We start from the raw sequence: 23,662 nt of genomic DNA on the forward strand, positions 1-23,662 counted from the left end.
TAGTTTCATTTATTTCATATACTACCTTGTTATTCCTATTTCATTGATCCATGCCATTAATTTTATTGTAAATATAGTTTCTGTTGCATTATCTAAGTCTTGATATATTGTATTTCAATCTTCCTTTATTTCAAAATATTTTCTACTGTCTGCTTTATTGACACTTTGGTTATTTAAGAATATACTGTTTAATACTCACACAATTGTGAATTCCTGGAATTTCCTTCAGTTATTAGTTTTTTTTTTGCTTGTTTGTTTGGGGCTACACCCTGTGATTCTCAGGATTAACTCCAGTCTCTGCATTCAGTAGTCACTCTTGGCAGGGATGGGGGACTATTTGGGTGTGGGACTGTAGGATAACACTGTTCTGTCCTTCCTGCATAGCCTCAGGAATAGATGATAGTTTATTGGACAGAGGAAAAGAGAAAAACACCTTAAGGAGATATTTTGCCTGGAGCAGTCAGGAAGGGCTTTAGAATACCTTTTAGGTGGGCCCTCAGGAAGGGCTTTCTTATGTTGATTTGGCTACCTGACTGGGTGGAGTGTCAGCCTAGACTAGAGTTGAGTGGGAGACAAGAGAGGAGAGAGACAAGGGAGCTGGAGAAAGAGAGAGCAGGGCTGCAAGATGGACCACAGAGAGACTAGCAAGGAGAACATGTGCTTGAGAGAACCTAGGCCCTCCATAACATAAATTTCTTCTATGCGATAAACTTCCTTGTAATAAACTGCTACAAAGATCAATTGGCCTGGCTCTCGTCTCTTCCTTCATCTGCCCTTGGCCAATAGCTGTCCGATCCAGGCCACACACAGCAGCTCTAGGGCACCGAACGCAGGCAGTAAGATAGAGCCGTCCAGAGAGCCGGTGAACACACAACCTTCAGCATCCATAGTTTTTTACATGGGACCACACTGGGTAGGTGGAATACAAGGCAAGTACCCTGCCACTGGTCTATCTCTAGTACCCACTTGTTGATTTTTAACACAATCCCATTGTGATCACAATGGGATTGTGTATATATATATTCCAAGCTTGCATAATTTTTGTTGGTTTGAACTTACTGTGTTTCTTTTCTATGATGAGCATATAATATCTCCTGATAAACATTTCATTTACATTTGAGAAGAATGTCTATTGTGTTTTAATAGACGGTTGTTATATCTAGCTATTTTATAGTGTTGTTCAAATCTAACTTTATATGGATTTTTAAATTTGCTTTGTTTTGTTTGTTGTAGGTTTGCTTTTCAGTGCAATTCTGTGGCTTGTTTTTTTGCTTTTGGGGTCGGGGGCACTTGAAAACTGCATGCTCTGGAGAAGTGGGAACCTCTCCCAGTAATACTACGCTAACTGGTGGTTCCACGATGGTGTGCTGAGGTCCTACAGTGCCTGAGACTGCCAAGGTCGCTTTGGTAGTGCTCTGGGGTCTCTCTGGTACCCGGGATGGAGTCTGGTCAGATGGTTGCCAGCTGTGCCCCCAAATCTCTGTGATCTTTCTTGCCCCTTGTCTAATTTTTATACTCATTCTAAAAGCTGTGGTGTTGAAGTATCCAATTTTTATTGTTGAGTTGTCTGTTTCTCCCTTCAATTCTATTAATTCAATTTCTGAGCTTCCTTGTTATTTTTCTTTAACACACCCAAAAGTTTTAATGGAATTATGTTCCTACATAAACATGATGAGAGAAGGGCAGGTGGGACTATTTTTTTCTGGACTCAAATATTGATTTGAGTCATGTGAATAGTAGAAGTTTCTTTGAAGAATTGGGGCTGAGGCTTAAATCTCATGCAAGGACTAGTATCTTTTACTGAAATTGGACACACTGCTGCAGCATTGTTATATTACTTGCTGGAATAGATACCATGCTAGAAATTCAAGGTCTCGTCTCGGTGACAGCTAAGCACCAATTATGCTGAGGCAAATGCCTACGTCCTACCCCTCCCTCCTTTTCTTCCACGCGAATTGCCTCTGGGAAGCAAGTCATGAGAAACAATAGGAGTGCAGGAATGCTCTGATGTTGACCTTTGTGTCTGTTAATCTTTGTCTTCTCTTTGTCAGAGACAAATTCATAATTAAACTAGATAGAAGAAGCCTTTCCTGGGCCTCAGGATTAGGCTCCCTTTCCCTTTTCCAAATCTAGAATTTCTATCTCAACTCCCGTTCCACCTACCTTCCCTCAACTCTGATCCTCCCACCTCTCTAACAGTAGGAAAAAGCAGGAAGTGTTTTCCATGACATTTCTTTGTGACATGATGGGACACGTAGATCAATGGGGGGAAAACCCCAGGGGAGGACACGCCTTTTGTGTACATTCCCAATATTTGCTATAAGTAGTAGGTCCAGGCTGCTATCAAGCATCACTCCGAGGGCACTGAGTACGCAGCACTGAGCAGATCTGTTCTTTGAACTGAGCAGGATGTGCAGTACCAAGAATTTGCTCCTGACTGCTTTGTTCTCAGTGCTGCTACTGCAGTTCGGCAGCCTGTCAGCAGGTAAGTGTTACTCTGTGTTAATACTGGAGGTAGAACTCTTCATTTTCCTTGTAGTCTTGTGGTCTTCTTGGGTTCTTTAAGAGATGGCAGCCAGTTGAAAAGTAATGGGAGTTGTCTGCTCTCTGATTAGCCGGAGAGGGCTAAATTACTGCTGTTTTTCAGGATTTCCTCTCTGCTACCAGTATTATGAGATAACAGGGCTGGGGAACTTTTAAGAACCCTACGTCTCAAAACAAGACCAGAGGTCTCATACTGACATGATGCATACTGTTCCACATTATAAGAGATTTACATCTTTCTGAAATATAGGCAATACTTCTTCCAACTTTCTCACCTCCTAACTGTTAAAATTCAAAAACTCCTTCTTTAGTGGATGGTAATGGCACCTGACTTCATTATCTTTGCAAGACTTTGGGGACATTGCCAACTTTGAGATAACATCAGAAGGGAATGTTCCGGTATTGCTTTATTGGACTGTACATAATTTCAGCGGCGGCTACATTTCTTAAAATGCATATGTTGAAGTTCATGTTTGTGTTTGTGTTTTTTTTAGCAGTGGTGGTGGAGGGAGTGGTTGCGAACACCTAGTGATGTTCAAGGGATTATTCCTTAGCTTTATGCTGGGCAGTGACTCATGGTTGCTCTCAGAGCATCCTATGTGGAGCTGGGTACCAAACTGGGGTTCACTGAATGCTAAGTAAGCTCCTTATGCCCTGCCCTATATCTCCAGCCCACACATGCTAAAATTTTATGAACAAAATAAAAAAATTGTCATTCACTAATTTATAATTTCAAAGTGCTTCAGTTGTGGCTACTGTAAGCAAATATTATAATTCACTTTTTTTGTTGTTGTTATTGTTGACAACTTTAGAAGGCTATACAATTTTCTTCAAAATCTCATATTCTTAAGATACAGAGTGCACTGGAACAAAATACTGTTACTTTGTGTTTCTCGTAGAAAATGTGATTGGAAGCCATGTGCTTCTAATACATTGACTGAGCAGAATATCTCAATTTGGACTATTTTTCAAGAGAACTGGACACGAAATTGGATTTTAAAGATTTTGGAACTGTTTCTCTAAACATTTCATCACATAAACGAGATTCACCAGGTTTTTTCTCATTGTTTAGTAATTCCCAATATCCATCACAGAGTAAGTTCATGTATTCATGTATTCATTCTCAATATTTTTATTTCCTTTTAGCAGTCAGCATCTATGACTGTTGCCTCCAATACACAGCACGTATATGGCACCCTAAGAATCTGGTGGGGTTTGTACTACAGCAGTCCAAAGAGGTTTGTGACATCGATGCCGTCATGTAAGTCTTTCATTCATTTCAATTAAATAGCATCAAGATTGCTTGGGAATTTCAGATAATATATAGATGCTATATAACCACCAGCAGCAAAATAAAATTATAAAATTGAAACCTTATCCTTGCAAAAGCATTGAACTTGCAGAGAAAGAAGCAAATAATCATTTTATTTCTTTGTATCAAGCTTTGTCAGAAGCATTTATTTGCACATTATTTTACTGTTGAGGCTAAAATGTCTACTTTGAAAAGAAATGAAAGATTTCAATTGCACAATTAACTTTTTTTTTGGTAAAAATTCTACTAAAGTTCTTTTTAACCTAAATTCAATTTTTAGTTTTTTCACAAAGAAAAAAAGAGCTATATGCGCAGACCCGAAGAAGGCTTGGGTAAAAGAAGCAATGCGTGTCCTCAGGTATGGAATTTTCACAATTGTCTAACTTTACTGATATTTGAACCAAAAGCAGTGTGCAGACTGGTGTAACACAGGCTTGCTGCAATTCTTTAACTTAAGTGTCATAATATTTGAAGAGAAAAAATTTAGGTCAGAAAATGGGAACTAAGATTATTTTTTCACTTATAGATATTTTATTATAATTATTATTATTATTAATTTTCACTGTAGAGGCTTTTCCATGATATATTAGATTCATCTATGCAATTGATAGCTATTGGCTACTTGATTCTCTTTGCAACGATGCCTCCTGACTAAATAGTTTGCAGACAACAGAACATTTGGCTATTTGTGAAAAATTGGAAAATAGGGCCAGAGACATAATGCAGGAGGTAAGGTCCTTGCCAAGCACAGGGCTGATTCCTGTTCAATCTTCAGCACTGAGGGAAGCATAAAAGACTCTGCCTATGTGGTCTACCTCAGAATCCATTAAAATGAAAAATGGGAAATTGTCAGTTAAGGAAAACACCAGGTTGTGATTTGAATGGATAGCGGAGAGTAATAGAAGTTACATGGCGCCATTAGCCAGTTGTATTAGTTGAGCACTGTCTATTTTCTCTGAACACTGATGTCCTCATGTGAACTGCTTATAATTTTGGGCTGAGATTAGGGAATGAGACGTATTCTATGTATCAAAACAGTTTCTGTCACCCATTAATTCTTCCTTGCTTCTTCTCTTTCTTTCTTTTTCTCCTTATAGTGAAGAAAGTAAAAATACATAAATATGGATGCCGTCCAGAGAGGAATTGGACACAGCTCAGTAAAGGAGAGAAAGCTGTTGGAATTTGTCCTCCACTAGCACATCACTGAAAATTTAGCTTGTCTCTGATTTGTGTCTCATTGGGCTTGTCCAGTTAATGATGTTGATTCATATTGCATCATAGTTTACTTTGTTAAGCACTTTGAGAGTCAAACTTTATTCTATGTTGTTATTTATATCTGTGGGTTTATTTGTGTTTTTCTATTTAATACTAGTTTTTCATAAACTATTTGGTTTATTATAAAGACATGCTAATGTCTGGAGGAAGGAGATTATATAAACTTTCTTATAAATAGAAACTTCTTTCAATATTATTTGGCTTTCTTGTGCTTTCATATGTTTATTTCCAAAATTATTGTAATCACTTTGTTGTACTAGTGGAAAAGAATAACAAAAATAATAAATACTAAATATTAAAGAACCAAAATTGTTTGTTGGTTGAATTATGTACCAATTATTAAGGTATACATTATGCATAAGGAATAAAATACAATTTTATTAAAAATTTAATTTTAATTAATTTTTGTCTAGATTCCCCTAGAGTCCCCTTTTATCTCTACTTGTTATGATCTTACACTTGATTTTTATGAATTATAATGAAATGATTTTATTCTTTTATTAATTGTCAAACTCAAGTCAGAAATATACTGTATCTGAGACCCATAACTCAGTGTTTATTAAAAGGTATATGTGTATATATTTAAATTTACATTCATACACTTAATGACTATGGGAACACAAACCCTGTTTAGAAATATATTTTGAGGAATCTCTTAGTCTATCATTCTTGAGCCAGGATTCAGGAAAGGGCATCTCCACAAAGGAGCATTTTCTTACCTCAAAAGTATCTTGCTAATTCATCTTTAAGCTGTTTTTAGAAGGAAAACAACTCCAGAAAGTTCCTAGAGACTAATAATCACACTAGCCTTAGATGAAATTTCAAGCAATGAAACCTAGAAGGAACCAGAAATAAAACAAAAGAATTCTAGTAGTTTTATTATTGTCACAATGTCCATGACCAAAGTCATGGAGGTCTTCAAAACACTACTCTGGAAGTCTACCGCATATTCTAAAGGCCTCAGAGGGTAACTGGAGTCAGGTACATTGATGATACAAAGTGAAAACCAAACATGTAAATACAAAAAGCAGGGCAAAGGTGGATCATTTGAGGTGGGGCCACTGTTCATGGTTTAACAAGTCCCAAAGGCATCTCTGTGCCCAAGAATAAATGTACTGAATCATTAGGGAAAGTATGCTCAATATCCTTTCTGAGTGTTCATCAAACATGGGTTGTACTAGGCAGGAGGCCAAGTAAAGTTTGAAATGCCAGGAGATAAAGCTATGACTTAGTTCCTTGCTCTCAGGGATCCAGGGTAGAGTAGTGCTGGTGAGAGGAAGGCGTGGGAACAAGGCGTGGGAATAAATAGCATCATAGGGTTCTACAGGGCTTCAGTAGGATGACTTCCGGAGGGGGGATATATTCAGATGAAACCTATTAAATATATAAAATAAAAAATAAAGGCCCTCCCGTTGTTCATCGATTTGCTCGAGCGGGCCCAGTAACATCTCCATTGGACACTTTGTTGTTACTGTGTTTGGCATATCGAATACGTCGCGGGGAGCTTGCCAGGCTCTGCTGTGCGGGCAAGATACTCTCGGTAGCTTGCTGGGCTCTGCGAGGGGGCGGAGGAATCGAACTCGGGTCAGCCATGTTGGCTGCAAAATAGCACAGAAAACAATATTTGATGATAAAGGGATAGTAGGTGTTATCCAGGAGAAAAGGAAGAAAGGGGAGTGTTTGAAAATATCTGGAGGCATATTTTAGTTGCACAAAATCTGAAGGTGGTGTACTACATTGGCATTTAGTGGGTTGGAGATGGGGATGCTAAACCCATCAGGAATGCAGAGGTTAGTCCTCTGCAATGAATAATAATTGTCCTACCTAAGACATCTATGACACCACTAGTTAAGCCATCCTATAAAAAAGAGGATATGTGTTGGGTGGAAGTGGGGACAGAAATGATGCAGTTGCAGATAAAGTGAAAATGTCAACTAATTACAGTGATTTTTAACTTGGACATGAAAATATTGGGGATCCAATAAATTTTTCAAAACAGCAAGAAAGGGAGATGACCCCCAGATGGAAGCTATGGTACCAGAGACCCCTGCAACAAGGTGAGAGATGGTGACACTCCAGCTAAAGTCAAAGCAAAATGAAAGATGAAGAAAGGTGGGTTTGAGATTGCAGAGAATCATTCTAGAAGCCCTTTTCTTTTTTGTTTTTTACATTTAAAAATTTTATTTTCGTAAAGGTGTTCACAATGATTGGTTACATTCAATATTTCAACACCAATCCCGCCACCATTACACCTTCCCACCATCATTACTTCACATTTTCCAACCACCACTCAAGGCTTCCGCACGGGCAGATGCTAATAATTTATTTTGTATTGCTTTCTTATGCATAGTATGAGATGTCTGTAAGGGTCTATCTCATAGTGATTCAACAAAAAGGCAAAAAAAAAAATAGTATGAGATATCACGCAGTCCCGAAATCAATTTTAAATAATTGGGGTTAGGAGACATCTCTGCAGTGAGCTGCTTGGTTTTGAGATTCATTTGTGAGTCTCTGGATCATGGCCATTAATGTGCTTTAATGGTACCCGGAGGCAGTTCATGGGCGTGACAGCCAGGACCCTGGAAGTTCAGGAAGATGGGGAGGGACCACCTAGTCCCGGCCCCTTGAGGCCTAGAAGTCCTTTTCCCAAGTGTCACTGATCACTCTTTCTGGAAACAGCACACTCTAAGAATGTTTCTATCAGATGGACTTTTTTTTTTTAAAAAAAAGACATTGCTTTCTTGCTTTCTTTCTTTCTTTCTTTCTTTCTTTCTTTCTTTCTTTCTTTCTTTCTGCATTGCTTCTTGGGTCACACCTGGAGATGCACAGGGGTTACTCCTGGCTCTGCACTCAGGAGTTACTCCTGGCGGTGTTCAGGGGACCATATGGGATGCTGGGAATCGAACCCGGGCCGACCGCATGCAAGGCAAACGTCCTACCCATTGTGTTATTTCTCCAGCCCTCTATGAGATGGACTTTGGAAGTCTCACCAGGGAAGCCTCACAGAGAAATAGATGTAGCACATTTCATCAACACTCTGTTGATGACCTGAATATTTAAGGACCAGGAGTACTTGTTGGCTGAGTTTCTGGAGACCTGAAATTTCCAGACTAGAATAACAATATATTAGTCAACATTTTAATTTTTTAACTCCAGTGTCAATAGCATGGGCATAAGCACTTGAGTAAATTAATATGCTTCCCCCCTCCCCTCCCACACTATTTAATATTTAAGTCATTGATCTAAATATGTTCTTGGATTGGAAAGCTTTCTCCCAACTCAGTTCTGTTTCTTTTATAAGTCATTTTGTAAAATGTAAATATTTCAGTTTAATTTTAAATAGAAATATTCTTTGTATATAATAATAATAAACTCTTAAAAATACAGCTTGATAAACTTTTGCATATGCAAATATCTGGAGCAGCTCTGGTATAGTCAATGTATTAAATCTTTTAAGTCCTCTATGGCTCCTTTCTTCCCCTGATGTTTATAAACCCCAGGGTAAGAATTCTTCTGATCTATTTTATTGCAAATTAATTTTTCATTGTATTGATTTTATTTAAATTGATCTAAACATAATATATTTATTGCCATAAGACTCCTTTAAATTTATGTTAAATCTCACATGCAATTCAAGAGTTTCCATTCTATCAGGGGACTCCCAAGTTATTGTCAGGAGACCTATTCTCAGGGTTATTTCCAGTCATATTCAGCCACCAGGGATGAACAATTCATTGCTAGGAGAAAATGCTTCTTATTTCCTGCTATTCAGGGGACAACCAAGATCATCCCCAAGTAATTTCAGGGACAGTGCAATGATAAGGATCAGTTGAGGTCCCTGACCCCTTTACTATGCCTTGCATAGGGGCTTTCATTCTCCTATGAGGGGGGTGGAGGTGGTTCAAACCCTTCAGTGCTTAGGGCTTAATCTTCACTCTGTATTCTAAGATAATTCATGGAAGTGCTCAGGGGACCATATGTGATGCTAGAGATCAAATATGGGTCGACTGCATACAAAATTAGTGCAAGAGTCCCTGTCCTTTTATCTCTCTAATCTAAGAGTTTCTATTCTTAAATTCAAACAAAAGTAAAGAATCAAAGGTCTCTTTATATTGGTCATTTCAGAAGTAAGTATACAGAACAACTTTTACTTTCTCTTTGTTTTATAGTCATTTGTACAGACTACATAAGAACATAGTTTACCAGCACTAACTTGTAAATTTATGACTTGCAGTGGAGGAAATGGAAAGACTTTTCCTGCATGGTTCTGCTTTCTTAGTAAAAAAACCCATTGTTTTTTGGGAGTGATTAAAAAATGCAGACTTGTGACATTGAAATATAAGAGGACGTGTCAGAATAGACAGTAAAGAACTCAGACACACTAAAGAATTGTTCTAAAATATTGGGGATTCACTGAGATTGGAGATAATCAATGGACTCGTCTCCAGTTTGCATAAGCCACATGTCCCAATGCAGACTGGGTATAAAAGCAGAGAATGGTGACCACTTCAACTTGGGCTTTGCTCTGACAGCAGGACAAGAACAATAGGACAATAAGAAGACTATGAACATATAGAGAGAGAGATTGAAATGCTGATTGATTGGATCTAAACCAGAGAAGAGGAGATGACATATGAAAGGAAGAGACAAGGAGAAAATGGGGAAAACCTACAGAATAAAGACTTCAGTGTGGTCAAAGAATAGGAGAGTCATTGGTCAGAGGAGCTGGAAAAGCTTCAGAAGTTAAGGAATAGGTATTTGATGGTGAGGGTAAGGCTTAAATGAAACATAGGACTAGAAGGCCACTATATTGAGTGAGTATCTCTCCCTTATTTACATTAGGTAAAACACAGAAGCAGAATGGCATCTAAATCAGACAGTCTCAGCTAAGGGTCATCTTTTTTATCTATACTACCCAACTCACTCACTTTTCTCCACTTACTATCCCTGAATTATTTGAAAATAATTTCATATATTAAACCAGTTTCTTTTATAAATAAACCAATGTATTAATAGAATTAGAAAAACAGGAACAAGGGATTTCAAGACCAAAACTTATTCTCAATATCACCAAACATCCAATGTTCAAAGTTTCCTGTCAATTTCAAAGAAAGATTGTTTTATGCTATTGACTTGTTTGAATGAGAATCTAAATAAAGCTTTCACCACTTCATTTAAACATTTTTGTCTTTAACCTATGTTTTTTTTCAACTTTACACCAACCCTCTATCTCTTTTTTATTTGAAATCTTTGTTTTGGAAAAACATCATTTGTTATATAGCTTCTTACTGAGTTTTATTGATATTGCAATCCATTTGCTGATTGTAGTGGCATTTAACTTTGCCTGACTCCAATTTAGATATACAAACTGAATTCAAGTTTGATTGAAGGAAAAGGAAAAGACCACTTAACTAGCATTGTGTCAGTTGGGTATAAAGTTTTGCAGAAGAGACCATGGCAAAGATTTGAGAAATATAAAGAACTGATCAGGACTTTCAACTTACATCTAGGGCAGGGAAAATCTATGTGCTGACGACAAACATACGTCCAAGAAGTGAGGAAAAATCATACGGAAATGAAGAAGTATCACGGTAAAAGAACTGGTGTGCTGATTTTATTCCTCTGGTCCCCACGGTCTTGAGAAGAATCTAGTGAAGTGATACTCTTGTCCTAGACAAGAACTCTTGTAAGGTTCCAGCTGAAAAACAGAGGTTGTAAAAGATGTAAAAATTGGGTGTAAAAGATGGAAAGATTTGGGAAGAATAATCAGGGATAGTTAGAGAGCAGAACTGAGGAGTTCAGTTTAAGGTACACAAGAGTATTAGCAAGGAAGCATGAGAATTATGACACATGAATGTAAAGACTGGAATTGTCTTGCTGAAAGTGTTGAAGTTTTATGTCTTTATGATGCTGGGGATCAAACTCAGGCCTCACACATGCAAAACAAGTGTTCTACTGCTGAGCTATGTTTCTGTATTTCTGTCTTTTTTTTTTTTTTTGAATTTCACCCGGCAATGCACAGGGGTTACTCTTGGATTTTCACTCAGAAATTGCTTCTGGCGGTGCTTAGGGGACCATATGTGATGCTGGGGATCGAACCCGGGTCAGCCGTGTGCAAGGGAAATGCCCTACCCACTGCACTATTGCTCAGGCTCCTATGTTTCTGTACTATATCATCTAATTTAAATACAACGTAGGCACCTTTAAACATCCATTCTGTGTTTAGAGACCTATGCGATGGGATCTAATAGAATCACCCAAGATGATAGTGTTTAGAGATATATAAGAAACATTTGGTCTTGATTGACATAAAGCGTTTTTTCCTTTTCTCTTTTTAGTTCTTAGAAATTTTTTTTACTGTACCACCCTCAACGCGCCGGATCTCCGCTGATCTCGGAAGCTAAGCAGGGTCGGGCCTGGTTACTGCTTGGATGGGAGATCGCCTGGGAATACCGGGTGCTGAAATAAGCCTTGCCCGGCTGGAGCGATAGCACAGCGGGTAGGGTGTTCGCCTTACAAGCGGCCAACATAGCCGACCCGAGTTCGATTCCTCTGCCCCTCTTGGAGAGCCTGGCAAGCTACCAAGAGTATTCGATATGCCAGACACAGTAACAACAAAGTCTCCGATGGAGACGTTACTGGGCCCGCTCGAGCAAATCGACGATCAACGGGAGGGCCTTTACCTTTTTTTACTGTTAATTTTATTATTTGAAAATTATTTTGATGTTTCAAGTCCATAATAACATTGTAATGTTATACTTGTAGCATTGCTATACAATGCTCATTACCAGTGTGTAGATCTCACTCTTACTTCTAGGGTCACTATCTTCTCCCTAAAGTCATGCTATTATTAAAAAGGTTCATTTTTTATATTGAATCACTGTTAGGTATATCCTTCCAAAACTGTTCATGATTAGGTTTCAGTCATACAGTATTCCAACACCCGTCCCTCCACCAGTGCATATTTCCTGGCACTAGTGTCCCCAGGTTTCCTCCCATCACTCCCCATTCACCCCTGGCCTACCTCTGTGGCAGACTCTTCTCTCTCTCTCTCTCTCTCTCTCTCTGTCTCTCTCTTCTCTCTTTCTTTCTCACCGACCCTCTCTCTCTCTCTCCTTTTGGGCATTGTGGTTTGCAATATTGATACTGAAAAGTTATCAAGAATACCCGTTACCTACTTTTTTTAACCCTCAGATCTTGTCCAGTGTGATCATTCCCAGTTATTATTTTCAAACTGATCTCTTCTCTATCTTACCTACCCTCCACCCCACACACATTCATGGTTGACCCCAACCATTGACTGGTAAAGAAACTTTGGCACATCTACACAATGGAAATACTAAGCAGCTCTTAGGAAAGAGCGATAGCACAGCGGTAGGGCTTTTGCCTTGCACGCAGCCAACATGGCCGACCTGAGTTCGATTCCTCCGCCCCTCTCGGTGAGCCCCTCAAACTACCGAGAATATCTTCCCTGCACGGCAGAGCCTGGCAAGCTCCCCGTGACGTATTCGATATGCCAAACACAGTAACAACAAAGTCTCCAATGAAGACATTACTGGGCCCGCTCAAGCAAATCAATGAACAACAGGAGGACAGTGACAGTAATAGTGAAGTTTGCCTATAAATGGATGGAAATGGAAAGTATCATGCTGCGTGAAATTATTTAGAAGGAGAGGGGCAGATAGATTAAATGCATTATTTATGAGATATAAAAATATATATAGTAGAGGACAGTGACAGTGACATAGTAGAAGACTAATATCCCTGGCCAGGGAAAACAGGGGCTAGAAAATTTTCATTTTTAATGTCAAAAGAAACTTGTATGGCCTGTTGTTTCTTGGTGATGTTTCCATTGTTTTTTGTTCACTCTTTTTTGTAATTTGTATGCTACTCTGTTATAGTAGCTATCAAAGTAATAAAATAGAACATTATAGACTTTTTGGGATTAATAATCTGAAATATTTTTGAAGTTTTCTTTGTCAGAGAGAAAGCTGCAATTATGATGGCAATATCAAGTCTGATAATGCAAAATTCTTTTTATTCTGCTGGGTATTTATCATGAGATTATAAAGTTTTTTTTATACATTCCTTCAGTCAACAGATTATTTTTGGACCATATACTATTTCCAGGATTGTTTTAGTTGCTGGAAATAAACAGAACAAAGTCCTTGCTTTCATCTGATATGTAGAAGAGGCAGACAATGAGTAACAACCTAGTAAATAAATAATTTAAAAAAAATCAGATAACAGAATAGAGAGCTTCTTTGTATAGATTAAAGCCTCCAACAACAGTCCTTTGTTTTCAACAACTTTCTGATGTTTTCTCAGAAATGAGGCCCAAATCTTCCCCTCTTCCTGGAATAAGGCAAAGAATAAAAATGTGATTAAAGCTATTAAAATATTAGTTTACCTTTCTGAGATAAGGTAAATTTTATGGAGGACTATTGCCTTCATTCTGGGTTTATTCAATCTAAGAGATTGGTCGTGAGTTAAAATCCCAGACTAAAATATTCTATATTCAATTGGCTTTTTTGCCAAATACAGGACTCTAAGTAGGAGTAATGCATTAGGAAAGAAAGTGTCTTAAAGTTGTGACTTGTTGAGTTTTATTATAACCAGATAATCCAGAGAACCTAACTAGTAATTAATTTATTAAGATTAATTGACATAGAATTTGGTGATTTTGCAAGTTAGTATTCTTTCTGTGACTGTGGTGAATGGATGCAGACCAACAATTAGATGCATATGAATAAAGCTTATGCAGTAGTGAAAAACATATAAAAATATTATAGAAAAATGCTCTTGTGCTCCAAGAGGGAACAGCATATTCTCCTCTCCTTGCCAGAATTGAGGACTTAAGGCCTCTTAGGTGAGTCTTCTGAGTGGTGTTGAGGATTTCCTGTGATACTTGGGAAAGGCCCAATGATATGGAGTGGAGTCTATAGTGCTCACTAATGCTGAGTCAACCACATGCAACCCCTGAACTATCTCTCCTGCCTGGAGGTGGTCTTTCAGGAGATAATTAAATGGGACCATAAACTGGACCTTAAACCAAAATGACTGATGACCTCATAGAAGGGGACATTTTGACACAAATATGTGCATGGGGACCCAGGAGTCTTGGAAGAAACCATCCCTGTTCACACCAGATCTTAGATGTTCCATGTCCAGGACAGAGAGAAAAATCATTCATTTTGTTTAAATCTCTCCCTCTTAGATGATTCTAGATCTTCTGATATTTGTCACAGGTAACAAGAAATCCACTCTTAACATGGCACTTGTTTTTATTCAAGATATTCTGTTTCTTCTTTTTTGTCTTTCTTTTTTGCCTTTTTTCCTTCCTTTTTTTCTTGCCTTTCTCCTCCCTCAGTCCCTTCCTCCCCCTCTTTCCATTCACTTCTCTCTCTCTTTCTTTCTCTCTTTCTTTCTTTCTCTCTTTCTTTCTTTCTTTCTTTCTTTCTTTCTTTCTTTCTTTCTTTCTTTCTCTTCCTTCCTTCCTTCCTTCCTTCCTTCCTTCCTTCCTTCCTTCATTCCTTCTCTCTCTCTTTCTTTCTTTCTCTCTTTCTTTCTTTCTTTCTTTCTCTCTCTCTCCCTCCCTCCCTCCCTCCCTCCCTCCCTCCCTTCCCTCCCTCCCTCCCTCCCTCCCTCTTTCTTTCTTTCTTTCTTTCTTTCTTTCTTTCTTTCTTTCTTTCTTTCTTTCTTTCTCTCTTTCTCTCTGTCTCTCTCTCTTTCTTTCTTTACCACAGCTCATTGTGCTTAGGACTTTTTCCTGTTTCTGCGTCTAAGAATCACTCCTGGTGGTGCTTTGGGGAACTTTTTTGGTACTGGAGATCAAATTGAGGTCAGTTACATGCAAGATAAGTGCCCTATTTCTATCCTATCTCACTAGACATGGACAGCCAATTTCTTATGCTAATTCTATGCATCATTTTCTTATCTCTCTTAGCCTTTTTATTGGAGCGGGATATTCTTCATTGAGCAGAACTGCATTGGCAAAACTTCATCACGTTTGTTTTTGCTTTTCTTTTGGGGGGGCACACCCAGCTGTGCTCAGAGCTTACTTCTGGCTCTGCTCTCAGGGATCACTCCTGGAAGGCTCAAGAGACCATATGTGGTGCCAGGTATCAAACCCAGATAGGATGCCTGCAAGGCAAATGCCCAACCTGCTGTACTCTGGCCCCAAGATTTCGTTAAGAATGATCCATCTCACCATAATGAAATCAATTTAATCACACCTCAAGGCATAAACTAATATATATGTTTCTTCCAGGACAAAAAGAAATCATAGGGTATCACTGTGTCCCCATTTTGAGGCTCTGTGGTGGGAGAAGCAGAGTTTTATTTTTCCTTTCTGGTTTAGTGGGCTAGAGCGATAGCACAGTGGGTAGGGCATTTACCTTGCATGTGGTCGACACGGTTTCAATTTCTCCACCCCCGCTGGGAGAGCTGGGCAAGCTACCGAGAGTATCCCGCTTGCACAGGAAAGCCTGGAAAGCTCCTCATGATGTATTTGACATGCCAAAAACAGTAACAAGTCTCACAATGGAGATGTTATTGGTGTCTGCTCCAGCAAATCGATGAACAATGGGAAGACAGTGCTAAAGTGCTACCGTTTTACAGTAGTACCAATCTCATTTTCTTGATGTGTCATTTAACACATGTAGGGTAGAGATTCCAGATGGAATTATCAAGTATCTTCTGTACCCTTAATAAAATCAAGTTCTCAAGCAATTGCAGCAACGACCTCTGACCTGCTCTTATAGGAGAAGCCTTCCTAGATTTGTCAAGCAGGGTGTTGTTGTCTCTGGACCGGATGTTGCATTTCACTCCTGGCAGGTATTTCACTTCCTGTGTTTCCTCCCTAAATACTCCCAGGCTTGAGCTTGCTCTCACGGCAGCCTTTCTCTGCTGTCTCCACCCCACCCAACTCAGGGCTCACCTTGTCCTGACCTGACCAGACCTGCCCCTCCTGGCTCTACAGCCAAGACTGTCTTCTCGACTTGAACAAGTGAAACTTGCCTGCAAATAAGGCGGCTGGAGTGGAAATGTCAGCAAAAGAGAGTTTTCCTTTGCTGAAAAACTCCTTGGAAAACCAAGTGATAAAAAAGTATTTTTCACCTGCAAAGAAAGCTAAAACCAATAGCAACAAAATTTTTACCAGAAAAAAAAAAAACCCTAAATCTCACATTTTAATCTACACTTGAGTGAAGGGAAGAGGCTTGTTTTGAAAACATCTTAAAAGCAAGAAATTGATAAAAGTAAAGGGAAGGGTCAATTTTTTTTGTGGGACTCACAAGCAGCATCAATGGACAGGAAATAAGTGAGTTGAGCATTGGAGTGTGAACTTGGAGTATTTCATGTGGGGAAAGACATCCTGTACACAAGCATGTATGAGCTAACGTGTGTTTGCATGTGCACACCATGGTAAATGCTGGAGATGAGGGTGAAGGAACAGTTGCCACAATGAGAAAATGTCACCATCCCTGAGTCAGGGAGGAATGAGCAAAGGGACTTCAAGCTGGTTCAATCTGGAGTTGATTCTTAACCTGGTTCACCCGAACCATCCTCTCTCAGGGTGATTTTTACTACTTAATCCCATTATTTATAATTACATCTTTTTTGCTTTGTTTTTGTTCTATCTCACACATTAGAGAAATGAGAGAAGTTAGAGAAATTATCTGATTTATCTCTTCTTTCCATTTGTCAACAGTCTTTGATTCTTTCCTCCGCCAGTAGAAGTCCCAGATTGAATCAATAGTGAAGTTCTCCTGTCAATACTCTTGTTCCTTTGCTCTGCATGTCGCGAGTCTCATGCTCCACTTTCTCCATTTGTAGTTGGTTGAGCACAAGTGGAGAGGCCCACAGCTGTCTGCTTGCTCTGGCAGGTTCATTGTCTTCCAACTCAGGTAGTTTTTCACTCTTGATGGTCAACAAAGTGTTCCACTAAAATTGGCAGAAGTCATTTTGCTTAAGATTACTGTACTAGCAGAATCAAAGTTTGAATTCTGTTTCACAGCAAAGAGGCAGGAGAGTTTATTTTTGTGGGGAGGAGAGGGGATCCCCAAGTGGTTATGAGTAGACAGGGAGGGGAGGATTGAGGGGAAAGGGGAACCCAAAGTTGATCTCGCCAACTTGGTTGGGGTGGTTCAATGGAAGGATTTGAGAAGCTGAATATATTCAGGTCTCCTGAATGGTGTTGGGGATTTCCATGGATGAGATCCATCCCATGATACTCCATGGACCACATGATACCCAGCATCAAACACACATGCTATAACAACTGTGCTGCCTCCTGTCTGTAGGAAAGATTTTAAGAACCAGGGCAGGGTTCCGCACTTTATCTTTTTGCTAATTATTTTTAACCAAAGAAAAGATAAACCTTCAGGACAGAGTAGTTTTTTTGTCAGGAGGAGGGTGTGAGTGATTTGGGGGCCATACTTGGCAGTGCTCAGGGGGTACTCATGTTTCTGCAGTCAGGGATCATTTCTGGTACTCTCACTCCACAGTCTTCTCACAAAGCCTCACTCTACACTCCAGGATTATGAAGCTGTCCAAAGAAGAGCCTTTTTATTTATTTATTTTTGTGGTTTTTTGAGCTACTCCTTGCTATTCCTAGGATATTCTTCTGGCTCTCTGCTCAGGAGTGACTCCTGGTTGTCCTCAGGGAAGCAAATGAGATACCGAGGATCGAACCTGGGTCGGCTCCATGCAAGGCAAGAGTCCTCCCCACTGTACTTTGTACACTAGTCAAAGAGCAGCAATCTGTGACCCTTTTTAGCACCTTGATCCAAGAAGGATCCCTTCTTTATTTGTTTACTCAACATTTTACTTATTTGTTTTCTTTTGTTTTGCTTTTGGACCACAAAGGAGGTGTATGGGATGTTTGGGGTTTACTCCTGACTCTGTGCTTAGAGATTACTCCTGGTGGGATCAGGAGAGCTCACAGTGGGCCAGTGACCAAACATGAGTTTACTATGTGCACCCTAACTGCTGTACTATCTCTCCAGCCCCTTTTCTTTCTACTGAATATATATATATATATATATATATATATATATATATATATATATTATGTTCTTGAAACACACCAAGAAGAGCCCAGGGTATATTTTGGGCTCGATGCTCAGGATCTTTCCTGGCAGAGTTCAGAGAATCATGGCATCAGGGATTCAGCAAGGCAACTTCTCTATCCACTGTCTTATCTCTTGCAGCTTTGCTGCTGCTAATATTAAATACACTATTATGACCCTCTTCCAAACTTTATCTTGTGGCTGAGATTCCTACCTGTCAGACCACATTTCTGCTTCTATATTTTAATCCTTCAAATCTCAATTCCACAAAGGCATCTGATCTCTTCTTGCATGATACCTTCCTCCACCAACACCAGTGCTAATCAGGTGCTAAACCCATTGAGAGTCGGTTTGTTTTATTTCTTCCTGCTCCTTCCTTCCTTTCTTTCTTTCTTTCTTTCTTTCTTTCTTTCTTTCTTTCTTTCTTTCTTTCTTTCTTTCTCTATTTCTTTCTTTCTCTCTTTCTTTCTTTCTCTCTCTTTCTTTCTTTCTTTCTTTCTTTCTTTCTTTCTTTCTTTCTTTCTTTCTTTCTTTCTTTCGTCAACCACTGTGATGTACAGTGTAACATACTTACAAACTTTTGTGCTTGTGTTTCAGTCATACAATGATCGAGTACCCATCCCTCCACCAGTGCCCATTCTTCACCACCAATGATCCCAGTATCCCAGCACCCACACTCCATCCCCCCACTCCACCCTGCCTCTATGGCAGGGCATTCCCTTTTGTTCTCTCTTTCCTTTTGGATGTTATAGTTTGCAATAGGGGCATTGAGTGGCCATTATGTTCGGTCTATAGTCTACATTTTGCACATATCTCCCAACCAGAGCAGGTTCTCCAAATACCCTTTACTTGGTGTTCCCTTCTCTATCTGAGCTGCCTTTGCCACCAGCATTTGAGGCCAGCTTCCAAACCATGGAGTAGACCTCCTGGTCCTTATCTCTACTACTCTTGGGTGTTAGTCTCCCATTCTGTTACTTTATATTCCACTTGATCACTTGATCACTTGACTTCCTGTTAATCGTCAATTTGCTCGAGCAGGTGCCAGTAACGTCTCCATTTGTCCCTGTCATGTGCTAGTGTAGCCAATGGTGTCTGTTCATTCCAGGAACACTATGGGCCTCAAACCGATCATTCATGGTCTTGATGAAGAAGTCTGACCATCTGGTAGATGGGCGGCCACACGGTCTTTTGACATCCCGTGGAATTCAGTCGGTAACAGCTCTAGTCCAGTGGTCATCTCTAAATCTCATTACGTGACCAGCCCATCTGATTTTTGGTGCCTTGGCAAACGAGGCAGCGTCCCTGATTCTTGATCATCGACGGAGGTCGGAACTCCCGATTCTTTCTCTCTTTTGAGTGAAACGTGATATTCCAAGCATAGCTCTTTCAATTCCTCTTTAGGAGACCCAAATAGCATTCTCATCCTTTTTGTGTAGGGCCCAGGTCTCTGAGGCATATGTTAATGCAGGAAGAACAGTGAAATCAAAGAGATGTGCCCAGAGCCAGAGGTTTTTCCACAGATGAATGCAATCTTTTTATGTCTTTCTGACTTATTTTACTTAACCTGATACTGATACTTTCCATGTTGCTCCACTTATATGCAAACTTCATGACTTTACCTTTTCTAATAGCTACATAGTATTCCATTGTGTAGATGTACCAAAATTTCTTAAATCAGTCATCTGTTCTTGGGCACTAGAGAGTTTTTTAAAAATTTTTATTAGTGAAACACCATGAGGTACAGTTGTAGACTTACAAGTTTTTGTGCTTGGGTTTCAGTTATACAATGACCGAGTACCCATCCTTCCACCAGTGCCCATTCTCCATCACCAATGATCCCAGTATCCCTCCCACCACCCAACGCCCCATTCTATCTCTCCTCTGTGGCAGGGCATTCCCCTTTGTTCTCTCTCTACTTTTGGTTGCTGAGGTTTGCTAAAGAGGCATTGAGTGGCAATCATGTTCGGTCTATAATCTACTTTCAGCATGCATCTCCCATCCTGGGAGGATCCTCCCAACACCCTTTACTTGGTATTCCCTTCTCTATCTTAGCTGCCTTTTCCCCTAGCATGTGCAGCTGGCCTTCAAGCCATGGAGTGAAACTCCTGGTACTGATCTCAACTATACTTGGATGTTAGTCTCCTATTTTGTTACTTTATATTCCCCAGATGAATGCAATCTTTCTATGTCTGTCCCTCTCTTTCTGACTCATTTCACTTAGCATGGTACTTTCCTTGTAGTACCACTTGTATGTAAATTTCATGACTTCATCTTTTCTAACAACTACATAGTACTCCATTGTGTAGATGTAGAAAAGTTTCTTTAACCAGTCATCTGTTCTTGGGCACTCGGGTTTTTTCCAAATTTTGGCTATTGTGAACAGTGCAGCAATGAACATATAAGTACAAATGTCTTTTTGACTGTACTTTTCTGCCTCTCTTGGATATATTCCCAGGAGTGGTATTGCTGGGTCAAATGGGAGCTCAGTTTCTAATTTTTTGAGAATCGTCCATGCTGTTTTCTAAAAGGACTGGACCAGTTGGCATTCCCACCAATAGTGAAGGAGGGTCCCTTTCTTGTCACATCCGCGCCAACACCCTTGCTTTTGTTCTTTTGGATGTGGGCCAGTCTCTGTGGTATAAGATGGTATCTCATTGCTGTTTTGATCTGCATCTCCCTGATGATGAGTGATGTAGAGCATTTTCTCATGTGCATTTTTGCCATTTGGATTTCTTCTTTGAGAAAGGTTCTGTTCATTTCATTACCCCAGTTTTTGATGGGGTTGGATGTTTTCCTCTTGTGGTTTTCAACAAGTGTTTTGTATATCCTTGATATCAACCCCTTGTCAGATGTGTATTGGGGCGAATATCCTTTCCCATTCTGTAGACTGTCTTTGTATTTTGGTCACTGTTTCTTTGGAGGTACAGAAGCTTGTTAGTTTAACATAGGCCCATTTGTCTATCTCTGTTTTCACCTGCTTGGCCAGTGGCGGGGCACTTGAGTTTTTTCCAGGTTTTGGCTACTGAAAAAAATGCAGCAATGAACATACAAGAGCAGATGTTATTTCTTTTTTTTTTTTTTTAATTTTTTTTATTAGTGAAACACCATGAGGTACAGTTGTAGATTTACAATTTTTTGTGCTTGGGTTTGATTATACAATGATCAGATACCCATCCCTCCACCAGTGCCCATTTTCCACCACCATGGATAATATTCCCCCCACCCCCATCCCCCCATACCTCCCTGCCTCTGTGGCAGGGCAATCCCCTGTGTTCTCTCTCTCCTTTTGGGTGTTGTGGTCTGCAAAAGAGGCATTGAGTGGCAAACATGTTCAGTCCATAGTCCACTTTCGACATGCATCGCCCCTCCTGGGAGGATCCTCCAAACACCCTTTATTTGGTGTTCCCTTCTCTATCTGAGCTGCCCTTTCCTCTAGAATGCCCGACTGGCCACTAAGCTATGGAGTAATCCTCCTGGTTCTGATCTCAGCTATTCTTGGGTATTAATCTCATATTTTGTTACTTTATATCCCCCAGATGAATGCAATCTTTCTATGTCTATCCCTCTCTTTCTGACTCATTTCGCTTAGCATGATACTTTCTATGTTGTACCACTTGTATGTAAATTTCATGACTTCATCTTTTCTAACAGCTACATAGTACTCCATTGTGTAGATGTACCAAAGTTTCTTTAACCAGTCACAGCAGATGTAATTTCTACTATAATCTTTTGCCTCTCCAGGATATATTCCCAGAAGTGGTATTGCTGGGTCAAATGGGAGCTCAATTTATAATTTTTTGAGAATTATCCATACTGTTTTCCAAGAGGGCTGAACCAGTCAGCATTCCCACAAGCAGTAAAGGAGAGTCCCTTTCTCCCCATATCCGAGCCTACACCAGTTGTTTTTGTTCTAATACTCCCCAAAGCATTGTACAGTTTCAGTGTGATCCCTATAAGGATACCCATGACATTCTTCAAAGAAATGGATCAAACACTCCTGAAATTCATATGGAACAATAAGCCCCCACGAATAGCGAAAGCAATCCTTGGGAAAAAGAAGATGGGAGGCAGGCATTACTTTCCCCATCCCCTGCTCTTTTCCTTGCTTCCCTTTCTTCTGCTATCATCATCTTTCTGTGTCTTCACTTCCTAAGAGGTTTCCAACTTTAACCTCTTCCCATTTGAACATGCTCAGCATAATAGTGTAAGATTTCTCCTCAATATTATATATATATGTATTTTATCATTCTTTCAATTATAAGTTGCCCCAGGGGAGGGAGTAGAGAGAGAGTGCAGGGGGTAGATCACTTGCCTGGCATGCACCTGGCCCAGGTTTGATCCCTGGCTTTCCATAGGTCCCTGAGTATGACCAGGAGTGATCACTGAGTCCAGAGAGTTAGGACTAAGGCTTGAGCCCCCAACCAAAAGTTAATGAATTAGTCAATTAATTAGTTAAATTGCCCCATGGGGAACTGTAATAAATCTTTGGGGGGCAGCCAGGGGGTGTCTAACGGCTCTCCCCTTGGCCACCCACATTTGGGGTGGGCCCGGGTCACTCACCAAGCCGGGTATCCAGAGGCCTGGGGCAGACAATGGATGAAACAAGGGTCAAGCCAGTTGATTGATCAGTTGTCATTTATCCCATTCTCCCCATGTGTCTGCCCCAGTCTCTCTGAGTCCCCCATTCTAGTCTCACACTGCCCCTCATTCCCGTCTCTTTCTGTCTCTCCCACTCATCTCTCTGCACTCCATCTCACAGCCTGGGCGCTCTCTCTCTCTCTCTCTCTCTCTCTCTCTCTCTCTCTCTCCACATGCTTGGTCCTGTATTATTCTACATTCTTCTCCCTCTGTCCCCCTTGCTAGTCTCTCTGTCCCCATTGCTAGTCTCTCCACGGAGGTCCATCTTGTCGCCCTGCTTTCTCTCCGCCCCCCCCCTTCCACTCCAACTCCACTCCACCTCCCCAGAACTCTTCAGGCTGACACTACACCCAGTCAGGTAGCCAAATCAACATAAGAAAGCCCTTCCTGAGGATCCACCTAAAAGGTATTCTAAAGCCCTTCCTGACTGTCCCAGGCAAAATATCTCCTAAGGTGTTTTTCTCCTTTCCTCAGACCAATAACTATCAACATCTTAACACTAGTTATTTTTGTATTAGATACAGTAAGAAATAACATTGAGGCTTGTAGGGCAGCTCTCCTGGGAACATCTTGCCACAGATTCAGACTACAGCTCTCAGGCCAGATTAATCATTCTTAACCCTAGCAGGGTCCAGATCTAGTTATTACTTTTGGGATCATGACAGAATTTGTCCATGACTATGCTCTTAACTTATAATTAAGCATTATGGCACTTTGGCCAGGCCCATCTTGATGCCAGAGTAGCACATAGCTTATCGCTTGCCCTTGTTCCATCCAGTCCCTTGTCAGGACTCTAAGAAGTAAAGGCAGCTGAAGGTTAGGT

The 23,662-nt window shown here is 40.1% G+C and overlaps 1 protein-coding gene across 1 annotated transcript; it reads left to right on the forward strand.

Moving 5' to 3' along the window:
• The first annotated feature begins 2,361 nt into the window (after window positions 1–2,361).
• CCL20 (C-C motif chemokine ligand 20) lies at window positions 2,362–11,476 on the forward strand. The gene is made up of 4 exons (XM_056121391.1): window positions 2,362–2,485; window positions 3,691–3,805; window positions 4,137–4,214; window positions 11,470–11,476. The coding sequence occupies exons 1-4, from the start codon at window positions 2,410–2,412 to the stop codon at window positions 11,474–11,476; spliced, it is 276 nt and encodes a 91-aa protein (XP_055977366.1). The 5' UTR covers window positions 2,362–2,409.
• Window positions 11,477–23,662: the final 12,186 nt, after the last annotated feature.

The sequence above is a fragment of the Sorex fumeus genome, unplaced genomic scaffold, assembly GCF_029834395.1.
Source record: "Sorex fumeus unplaced genomic scaffold, SorFum_2.1 ptg000005l, whole genome shotgun sequence".
NCBI lineage: Eukaryota > Metazoa > Chordata > Mammalia > Eulipotyphla > Soricidae > Sorex > Sorex fumeus.